Below are 11339 nucleotides of genomic sequence, written 5' to 3' on the forward strand. Positions count from 1 at the left end.
CTGCTTTGCAGGAAGTCAGGAAAAAGTCTTGACATGTCATTTAATCATACCTCAAGGCACACTTTCTTTTAAACCAAAGCCCTTAAATAAGTTTGCAACATATTAGCATTTTTTAATAAATAGTGTAAAATTTCACCCATTTAGTGAGGTGACAAACAATAAGTTTGCTTTGTTTTTTCTTTTCTGATCACTCAGCTCTAGGGTTGGGTGATATGTAAAAAATTTCCAACCAACAATCGTCAGTCCAATAATCGTCGATCGACGATATATTCGCGTATGCGCAGACTTTTTGATGGCCGGAGCAATGTAATCATGCACGGACTGATTTGCTGTTTACAACACAGAAGGCCAAACATGGATGAACTAATTTCCCCAAAGAATTAGGGATGTCAGCGTTAATGTGGTCATCACGATTAAAAATTTTAACGCGCTCAAACCATCTGGAGTGCAGAATGAACAAACTTTGGACAAACTGCCTGAAATGCATTGACAGAGACATTTCAGGGACTTTGACTCCGTCTGTGCTCCAGATGGGTTAATTGTTAATCGCGTTAGTCGTGATTATGCTGACAGCACTAAAAAAAATAGAAAGTTGCCAATTTGGGATGAAAGAGGTAAACCTAAGGATGTAACCAAAGCGGTGTGCCGCTTGTGCAGACGTATAGTGTGAACAAAGTACTCAAACACGACTAACTTGCATAAGCGTGTACGTGTCCACCATGCGGCTGAGTATGCAAGGCTATCACCAACTTCTGCAGCTCCATCAACACGCATTTGGGCGCAGAATTTAGGAGCGTGCATTTGCTCGTAGATGAAAAAGGGAGCTGTTAAAACAGTGCTATTATTTTTTTTCTGTTGACTGCTTCTATTAGCTCCATCATTATTAGCAAACTTACTCATGGGCAAATAAATAAATAAATCGACCTTGTAAAAACGATCACCGATGGGCTCAGCCTATCGTCGATAGTTGATATATTCGTCCAATCGCTCAACCCTACTCAGCTCTTTTTGTTATGTTTAGTAAGCTTAAGGCAGATAAACTGTCTTGGTTAAATTTCATGAACTAATATGGTCGAGAAAATCATCGATTCTGAGCATGTTGGTGCCAGTTCACAGGAAATGGTGCTAATAAAGGTAAATTCATCCATATAAAAAAAGAAATCTTGCTATAACTTTCTACTCTAGGGTTACCTTGTACCAGTGTTTTCAAATGGCTCAACCATCTAATAAAACTATGATTTATGCAGGACAAATAAGCAAGAGGTTACTAGTGACTTGTTTTGTCACCATTCCCTTAGATAGAGATTCTGGATCACAGTTAGCCTCACACAGTGAGATGTGCAGGTTTGAAGGAGAGGTTAAAATAGATAGCATAAAAGATGGACACAGCCATCATGATGTGACCCAGTGCTTTTGAAGCCTCACTGCTCTCCACATAATACTAGTTCTTTAATCCTGTCTTCCTTCTCTCTCCCCAACCGCCCCTCCCTGAGTCTGGTTCTGCCGGAGGTTTCTTCCTGTTAAAAGGGAGTTTTTCCTTTCCACTTTGGCCAAAGGTCATTTGATTACACGTGTACATTCAAGTCCTTCATTGCAGTAATATGACGTATACTTCTCATTTTGCAAGAGACAGCATGACTAGACTAATATTTTACATCAGCATCCACCATCACAGTTAATTTTTTGCCAGGCCCACTTTTGATCACAGAGTTGACGTCGGTGTTTTCAGCATGTTTGTTTGGACACAGCAGCACATAATAAAAATCCTTTGAAAGGCTGCAATAGCACAGCAGAGAGTTTCAGTTCAGTGACTGCTATTGGCACAGGTGAGTGAAGTTCGTGTCCAAGGAGGAAGATGGGTCACACACTGACCTAAACACTTTGCATACACCCAAGTAGCATCAACAATTTATAGCCTTAACAGCCTGCGTTGTTTATGTTTTTTGGAATGAAACTTTTCAAGGAAATACATCACTTTCTCTTGCACTTTGATTAAAGTGAAGATTTAAGAATGAGTGGGCCCCTTGGGATTTTCTGGTTTTTAAGTGGGCCGCAGCACTCTTGACTTTGGGAATGGCTGCTATAAAGCTTAATAAGAGTCTATGAAAATAGAAATACTAGTTTTCTGTTCAGTATTTATGTCAAACACTTAAAATTAAAGCAAAATAATCTCATATTGTGGAAGCAATATTTTTCCGATACTAATATTGCCATAGACTAATAAACCAGTGTGTAAAGCAGCTATGATGTATCTTTTGCTTAAAGCTTTTGCATGTAGAAGGTTTCAAATTCTAGCAGATATGGGAAATAAAAAGATAAATACACTCAAGGCACACTGAGTGTAGAGGTATTTCCCTCTCATGGATACTCTGTTTACTTGAAATGACGACAGGCTTACATGAAACTTTGTGAAACAGTCTCAATGTGAGCTTCTCCCTCCACAGGGTGCTGAAGGTGTTCCTGTCCCGTACAGCCCAGAGGATCCCCTATATGACCAGCTGGCGAGTGCTACGTCTGCTGGGCATCATTCTGCTCATCGTCTGCTGGTTCCTGGTGGCTTGGACATCTGCTGTCTGTCAAAACCCGGACAGGAAGTTGGCTCTCATCGAGGTGGGCTACACGCCCAATGGGCTGCAGTTCAGCATGTGCCTCCTGGATCGCTGGGACTATATGATGGCTGTTGGTAAGTACCGTTACTGCCCTCTGCCTCTGCAGGGCGCTGTGAGTAGATTTAAGTGTGCCGCACTCTGCATGTGGGTAGTGTGGTGAGGAAACGTGGGTTACTTGATGGACACGTGAAATTAAGAAGTGATTTGTTAGGCATGTTAGCGATGGGAGTTGAAAGTGAGATGAGGGAAGAATGAGTGATGGGGTGAAGCTGGATGATTAAGACAACTCCCTTCCATGTACATTTGGAAATGTTTCCCAAAAGAAGACATTAATCCTCTCTACTGGTGCTACGCTTTTGGATGCTTTCCTGTGTTGTACACAGGAGGGGAAGGGCAACCAGCAGCAGATGAAGACAGATGAGAAATCAAAGATGCTTTGAGAGCAGCATCTCACTTTGAGCAAGTCTGCATGCTGGTGTATGTCTGCTGACTCAGGCTTCATGAGAGAGCGCTGTGGTCGTTTTAGAGTTCTGGGAAAACAGATGGACCCCCAGCCGGGCCGCCATGCTGCGCTACTGTATACTGAGGACACATTTTCATTCTGTTTATTAGGAGGTAAAAATAGGTTGGCAATATGAAAGTGCGGGGCAACTCTGATGCCACCTGAATGCAGCTTATAATTTACACCCACAGAGATGCAATAAATCTTTCAGATTTAGAAATCCACACCTGCATTTGCTCGCAGCAAGAGATATAATTGTAGTATTTTCTGCTTTGCTGTGTTTCTGCGCAGAAACAATCCCATAAAAAATGAGCTCCTATCGAATAAAGACGAATTGTTAAGACCCAAGCATGCAGCAAAACTGCACTTTCAGTAGTTGTTATCATGTGCTCGCATGTGCAGGGGTAGAGGACAGTAGAGGCACACTGAGATTCTTGTATTAATCTTGTGCAGTCTAACTTTATAAACATAAAAACAGTAAAAAAGCAGTTATCAGCAGTCATGGTAAGAGAACACACTTCTTTTGCACACTCCTCTTCCTCATCCCTCACACAGCCTCTCGTGCAAATCACATGCTGGTGCGAGTTAGTTTCTTGTGACACCCATGGCAAGGTTAAATATCACAGAACACAGAAACACTATAGAAATTAGTACGTGAGTAGTGAGTAGTAAGTATTTTTTAAAAATATTGCACCATACAACCTAGAGAGGTTTCTTTTTCTTCATGTGATATCATGCGTGCACGTTATTTAACATATTGAATATGATATGCTGCACTAAGAAGCTCATTATGATTGCTTTGGTTGCTAGTAGGTTGCCTTGGTCACCTGTAATTTGCAACGAACAGCTTGGCTGCAAATACTTGCTAACTACTACCCAAGTGATTGTAGTTAGCAAAAGTGCAACGCAAACTGGAAATGGAGAAGGCTCCCCATCAAAGTAGAAGTTTAAAAGGTGCAGCTTTTATTTTGAAGGAAAATGGTCCCAGTTTCACTAGAAGTGTTCATACACAGGGATGAGTTAATGTCATTGGGTTAGCAGTTCTTTGTCTGCAAATCCTCTGTATAATCGGTTTCACAAAGCCCACTCTAAACTGTATGGAGGTTCATGATAGATTACAAAAAAAGAAAGTTATTCTATAGAAGTTATATTCTATAACAGAATATATGGTTAAAAAAAAAAAAGAAAAGGCTTTGAGGTAGCTAAACTTGTGAATGAAGTCTTTTAGTTGGTAACGTACCAGAAACATTTTTTGTTTAACGCTGTAAAAAAAAAATCAAGTACAAAAAAATGAACAAATCTGCCCATTTTGAAGGATTAATATGCTGGAACTACTGATAAATAATTTACAAATGCTCTGAATAGACCATTAAAAAAGAGTTAGATTTCCCTCGTTGCTCTCACTCGCTATTTTATTTCAAGGAACGGAGAAAACAAATTTATTTCTATTGTTGTCTCGAGTAAATAGTTTTACTTACAAAAATAAAAGTTTGAGATCTAATTATTTAAAAAAAGAAGTCCAACAGACAGGGAGGCGTTTACAGTAATGAGTCACTTTGCAGTGATTGTTGTTCCTATTGTAAGGAAACATGATTCACTTGCCCTCACAGGCAGCAACCTGGCGTGTTTACAGTTGCGGAGCTGGATACCTTGGAAACCTTATGTGAGGCTGCTGCGGAGGTGCACGGGGACTCATTTAATGCCCTGAGAATACAACCACAGCTGTTGCAAATGAGTCTGTCGAGCAGGCCACTTTCCTGTATACGTGTGTTTTACAACCATCTGTGGCAGCTCCATGTGTGCGCTGGAGTGTGAAGTGGCTGGTTGGTTGGTGCCCATGTAAGGAGCGTGTGCCGCATTGAAATGATTTCTTGGCCAGAGCATTCGCTGTGTTTACAGCTTGTTTTTTGTTTTTTCGCTTCCCAGCCGAGTTCCTCTTCCTGCTGTGGGCGGTCTATCTGTGTTACGCCGTGAGGACTGTGCCGTCGGCCTTCCACGAGCCTCGCTACATGGCCATCGCTGTTCACAATGAGCTTGTGCTGTCAGCTATATTCTACATCATCAGGTAAGAGCTCCTCCTCCCAGTGATTTGGCACCATGAGGTTTTTTTTGTTGAATTTAAAAAAAATGCAAATATATTCTATCGTATTATTGCATCGTACCAGAAAATTAGTAAAAGTTATATGAGATAAATAGTTTGTTTATAAGGTCAGTGAACTGCCAACATAGTCTCTTGGTTATAGCACATCGAGTAAGCTAGAATGAATCTTAAGGAAATGTCATGACAGAAATCAGAAAGTCTGAAAACCTTTAAACCGCGAACATGTTTTCAATCCCATGAGGTGATTTGATGCAAATTCACACTGGGCAATGCAAACAGAGGCGAAGCCGCATTTGTGCAGGTTAAAATTTTTCAACTCAAATTTGCATCATGTTGCAAAGCAAAAACCCATGATGACAATTAGAAACGGAGCTCCACAGCTCACTTTTATGCAGAGACGGGAAAAATAGATGAAGCCTTGAAGGTGTGCAAAATGGCAAATTTTCCAGCTATCAGTTACATGCCTCCTCATCCTGTTGGTCATTCAATGGTTGGTTGCTTTTGGACAATTCAGCCCTCAGTTGCCTAGGTAACCTTCTAATTTATTTGCCACCCCCTCATATGTCGATCAACATATGTGGGGGTCGCCATTGTTGGTATTTGCTGCATTTGCTCATGCCCACTCACTTCTCCTATCTCTTATCGCTTGAAGTTGCTGAACATCTTTGGCATTTTATGTTCTCTGATCACCACATCGCTCCGTGTGTGGACCACCCTTAGCTCAGGGGGAAAGTTTGCTTTGCATTTGGTAGCCAGCAGACCAGCAATAGTACGGAAGACATTAAACATGTAGCCTAATCTAATGGATGAGGATAAAAATTGGCTGTGTAAACAGTGCTTATATTTAGAAACCACTTGAAACTGTTAATTGCATTCTTTAATAATCAAATCATATTTTAAATGTCACTCAACAGTGCGGCACTTTGTACTGCAAATCATCATACTCATGATGTCAGATTAGTTTGCCAAGTGTTCCTTTCTTTGCAGGTTAGCATCCACACGCCTGTGCTGTACTTCATGGCACATTACTCCAGTGATTATACACTAGCTTGTTCTCTCACAGCCTGCATACAACTGTTCATTTTCTAAATCACATACTGCTGTGTAGCATCTGAGAACAGTTAACTATTGCACATGAGTAAAATAGTAATTATTTACTCAACCAGCTGGTATTTGTGGTGCAGACTAGTGAGGGAAAGGTTGTTTAATCAGCTAGAAATTTCTTATATGTTATCAGTACTGCATAAGAACATTTTTGCTTTGTGTAAAGTAGTCAGTCTGTTCAGATTCTTGGTACATATGTACAGACCTGGTATAAACCAGCAGCTCTTCTCAGACACTTTGAGGTTACGGCACAGAATTTAATTATTCTGCTGCATTTTTGGTTCAGGTTGTTTGTGGTAATGGCAGGAAAGGTACTGCCCTCTTCTGGAAATGGGCAGCAGCAGCTCAAATAATTTAAAGCTACAGAGAGTTGAAGAGAAGAGGGCTGAAACCGAGCAAAATCAATTTATTTAACAAAAATAACCCAAAATGCAAACCAAGAATACAGTGGTGTGATAGAAAAATCTGTGAGGTGTCTTGATTGATTGATTGAATCTTTATTTTGAACATGTTGAAAAAGTACAACAAAATAGAATTAAAAGAGACAAATGAACAAAGCAAAACAAAAGGAAAACGAGCAACCACAACTCCAAATAACGTTCATGTTCAAAAAGGAGCAGGAAGAAGCATAAGCTTGTCTTGAAGTGAAACTGGGAAGGCTCTACTCTGGGGTCCAGTGAGACTTGTTAAAGGTGGACATTTAAGTATCAGCAGATACGCAGGTAAACCTGTGCTGTTTGCACAGTCAGGCTGTGTTTTCTGACTCATCACAGACAGTTTTTTGCAGTAAACTCCCCCACCTGTGCTATACTGTAAGAAGCCTACAGCTTACATCATCTGTTATAATGCTATATCCAAACTGAAAACTTTTTAAACTGATTTTCTATTTATTTATGTAATAAATTTGTCTAGAATTTTTACCAAAACACTTTGAGCATCACAAATTATATTCTGTTATACCCCATACAATACTGAATTTAGAGATTCTTTGGGTAATAATCCTCTGTCTTGAAATACGCTCCAACTTTTATTTTATGACTAACACTGATGATAACTGACAGTAACATAACTGACAGGGTCAGTTAAAAGAAAAAGAGACACTTTTATTTAAGATATTTAAGATAAAGAAGTGGGTTTTTTGTTTGTTTTGTCTGTTTTATTTGGATGGCAGTCTGTGTCACTTTTGCCTCACAGTTAAAAGGTGTTGGGTTCAAATCCAGCTCAGGACCTTTCTGTGTGCACATGTAAATGGAATAATAAAGGAAACAAAAGCAAAGTCCAAGTTTAACAAACACTAAAATCAGAACCTTAACACTGGAATAACAGTAAGGCTCGAATCCACCCACATAGCGCTCTAAGCATAGTTACTAATAGATACATTGTGTTCAGCATGCAAATGTTGTCACTTAAATTTGCAAAATTCCCAGTACGTAGTGGCTCCATATTTAATATCATAGTCTGTGTTCAGGTTGTCATTTTGATGTTTATATCCTCCAGTAGATCGCCTGATTTCCGTGTACGCTAGCTCAACTGTTCTGTTCAGCTCATAGTTAATTTTGATCATAGTGAAATCAGCCCTCTCCCTCCAGTCTACACGTCAAGTAGCTGCAATGTGCAGTTTTAATAAATGAGATGTTTCAGCTGACACTGCCACAGCCGCTCCTAGCTCGAGCCGCCCTAATTGAGAGCTCAGCTCCATCACATTATTCACTAATGAACCATGTCAGGGTGATTTTTTTTTTCTAAGACAGCATCAATTACTTGAACTATTGGTAGCTTTATTATCGTTCATTACCAATAAATTGTGCATGATCGATAGTTTACTGGAAGAAATGCGAGTTTTTAAGTGTTCTGATGTCTTTTTGAACATCTGGCTCTTGTGATTGCTTGGCCAGTTCTTTTAACGAGCCTCTCGAGCATTGTTGTGAGGCTTTCCTCTGCAGAAAATGGCCAGATGAGGTCCTTAATAAACTGGAGAACTGCCTGGTGTGGTGGGTTAATTCCATCTGGTTGCCACCTGGGGCTCCAGTGTGCACCGGGGCTAGTTAAAGGCAACCGCCATCCATTTATGTTGCATGAAGAACCTGCTATTTGATCCCATAGTGACCAGTTAAAGCTCAGGCTTCCGTGTTGGCTGTGGTCATCTTCAGGTATAAGCCAGGTCCAGGTAAATGGGATGCTGGAATGAAACCGCTGGAGTCGTAGGAGTGGTGGGGATCGCTCAGTGAAATGCTGCAGGCTGAGAGGAAACAGCATGCCAGAGTTATTAAATCCTCATCTGCACACAAACTCATCACAAAACACGAAGGAGAGAAGACTTCAAAGCTTCGAGACATTTCATATGCTGGACGTTTGCCTTCATTCATGCCTCACAGCTATTACCACAGTAACTGTTTGTTAATTAGCCATTTGCCAACCTCAGCAGCGTAATGAGCCTGCTACATGACATTTGCTTGGTTAGAGGCTCTCCAGTGGTGGAATTAGCATCTAACAAGACATGCCTTCATATCCTTAGTGCACACGAGGTCTCACTGTGCTGAAAGCCTGTTAGTTCGTTCTAAATAACAGGCTGGAGCTACTCCTCTCACCACTGTTGTTTCAGATGGTAATTATCTTATTTTCCTCCAACTGCTGCAGCACAGCTAGCCTAGTGTGTTCCCGTCTGATGTACACATAGACTGAATCTTTTGACCAGATGAAGGTCACTCCTTTTTATTGTGAATCCAATTGAGCGGATGAGGAAAATATTGTGTCCTTGCTGGCACGAGGATCACCCAAGTAGAACACTGCAGGAGTGCATTTGATGACTAGACAGACACTGCTGCTAAATCTGCTGCACTGGTGGTAGCTTTCTCTCCCACATCCATCTGTATCCAAGAGCTTTGATGCAGGTTTCACTTCAGTTAGTGAATGAACACTTTAAAGTTGATGAACTATAATAAAGACGTGTCTTTGTGTCCAAATACTTTCCTGGTTTATGTGATGAGATTTAGCAGGTTGAATAGTGATGCTGAACAGCTTTATAGATATATCAGAATATAAGAAACTGAAATCCTATCGGCAGTCAATGAAATTGACTAACATCAGCTTCACATCTGGATGTCTGTCTTTATTTTTACAGGTTCACTCTCGCTCCTGAGCTGCATCCAGACTGGATGCTGCTCCTGTTCTTCACCCACACTCACCTAACTGTCACTGTCACCCTGGGTCTTCTACTCATTCCTAAGGTAACCATTTCAATATATGCAATACATTCACAAATGTATGGAAAAGATGGGTGTAGTATCTAATTGAATTTAAGTTTATTTATATAACGTCAAATCCCAACAACAGTCACCTCATGACACTTTATATTGCAAAGTAAAGACCCTACAATAATAATTGTAGTTTGTGAACCATCACTGTGAGACCTCAGTTTCAGCAGCCCTGAATCACAAGCACCCCTCCATGCTCACAGAGTAGCAACTTGTATAGATTTAGTCTATGAGGTTGCCCTAAAAAAGTCGCTAGGGTGAAAAAGTATATTCACCAACCAGGTAGTGAGTAGTTACTGGAAGTTATTTTACTTTTTACTTTGTGTTGTAATAAAAACCTGCTTGTGATTGCTTTGGTCGCTAACAGATTGCCATAGATGAGTCAGTGTCTTGCATGCAAACTGTGGTCAATTTTAGCAAACTGCTAGCGACCAATGAAATCGCAAGGTTTTTGGTGCAGCAACCACTCGGCAACCAGCTGGGGTATATGCATTTTTCCAAAGGTTGCTATGGAGTCGCTGACTGGTCTCTTGACTTATGTGACTGGGGCCTAAAAAAGTGTGTACTCATAGAACAAATCAGCAGTAAGCACTCTGAGTATCTGTTGGACTTATTTCCAGTGTTAGATGTCATGCTCCCTAGGTCAGTTAGCCTTAAAGTTCTTATTAGTTCAAGTTTAAGCTCCAAAAATTTACAGTAGCGTTCCTCTCCAGTTGAAAACATCTACCTGCCAGTTATGTATAAAAAGATACCTTTTCTCATTGACTTTTTCAATATTGTATCATTTTCCAAATGCACCTTTTTTGAAGACTATTTGCCCTTATTTTGTTTTCTATACCACGTATAATTTCTTTTTCTAAATTGTTTTTAAGTAGCTTCTAGCTTTCTTTTACTTAGACTTTTAATTGTTTTCTTATTTTATAATTGCTTGCTGTTCAGCACTTTGACAGTATGCAAGAGAGGTGAAGAAGAGAGTGCAGGCAGGGTGGGGTGGTTGGAGATGAGTGTTGGGGGTGATTTATGTCTGAGGGATAGCAGCAAGAGTGACAGGGAAGGTTTACAAAACAGTAGTGAGAATGCTATGATGTATGTTTCATGGCATTGACATTGGCACTGACAAAAACAGGAGGCAGAGCTGGAGATGTTGAGACTTTCATTGGGACATAATTAGAAATGACTACATCAGACAGACAGCTCAAGTTGAGCAGTTTGGAGACAAAGTTAGAGGGCAAGACTGGTTTGTGCAGAGGAGAAATAGTGGATTATTGGATGGTGAACATGGATCTGGCAGGCAGGAAATGCAGAGGGGTGATGTGATAGAGGAGGACACTAGAAATAGGGTCCACAATTCCCTGTGGACACCCCTAAGGGAAGGAAAGAAGAAGAAGAATCTGTGCATCACTTAAGTTTCATTTAAATGTTCTACTGTATATGAGTAAATTGCCTTAACTTGGCCATTCAACTTGCCCCCACTGGCCCAGATTTAAAGCACTTCTCCATTGGCTTCACCTTTCATATGTAGCCTGTGCTTACATGCTGCTTTACTTGTAATTTAGCTCCTTTGGTATTCGATGCTGTCCAGGATTTGGGCATTTCCAATTTAAGATATTGTTATTATTGTTGTTTTTATTCTTACTTTTTATTTTATTAATTATCTTTCATGATGGTCTTTATTTTCATCAGTAAAATATAATGTTTTATATTTGCTATATAGACTCGTAAATACATAGTAATGCACTAAAGAACTGTTTCCATCTTCTTAAATAATG

The 11339-nt window shown here is 40.2% G+C and overlaps 1 protein-coding gene across 2 annotated transcripts in view; it reads left to right on the top strand.

Annotated features, from left to right (window-relative positions):
* The window catches only part of gpr158a (G protein-coupled receptor 158a), a 101003-nt gene that overhangs the window by 84293 nt on the left and 5371 nt on the right, over nucleotides 1–11339 (top strand). For both annotated transcript variants that reach the window (XM_005932128.3, XM_005932129.3), the window contains exons 7-9: nucleotides 2445–2683; nucleotides 5038–5176; nucleotides 9438–9543. In XM_005932128.3, coding sequence (XP_005932190.1) covers nucleotides 2445–2683; nucleotides 5038–5176; nucleotides 9438–9543 — 484 coding nt within the window. The remainder of the gene's footprint in view (nucleotides 1–2444; nucleotides 2684–5037; nucleotides 5177–9437; nucleotides 9544–11339) is intronic.

The sequence above is a fragment of the Haplochromis burtoni genome, unplaced genomic scaffold, assembly GCF_018398535.1.
Source record: "Haplochromis burtoni strain Fernald_Lab_line unplaced genomic scaffold, NCSU_Asbu1 Contig_155, whole genome shotgun sequence".
NCBI lineage: Eukaryota > Metazoa > Chordata > Actinopteri > Cichliformes > Cichlidae > Haplochromis > Haplochromis burtoni.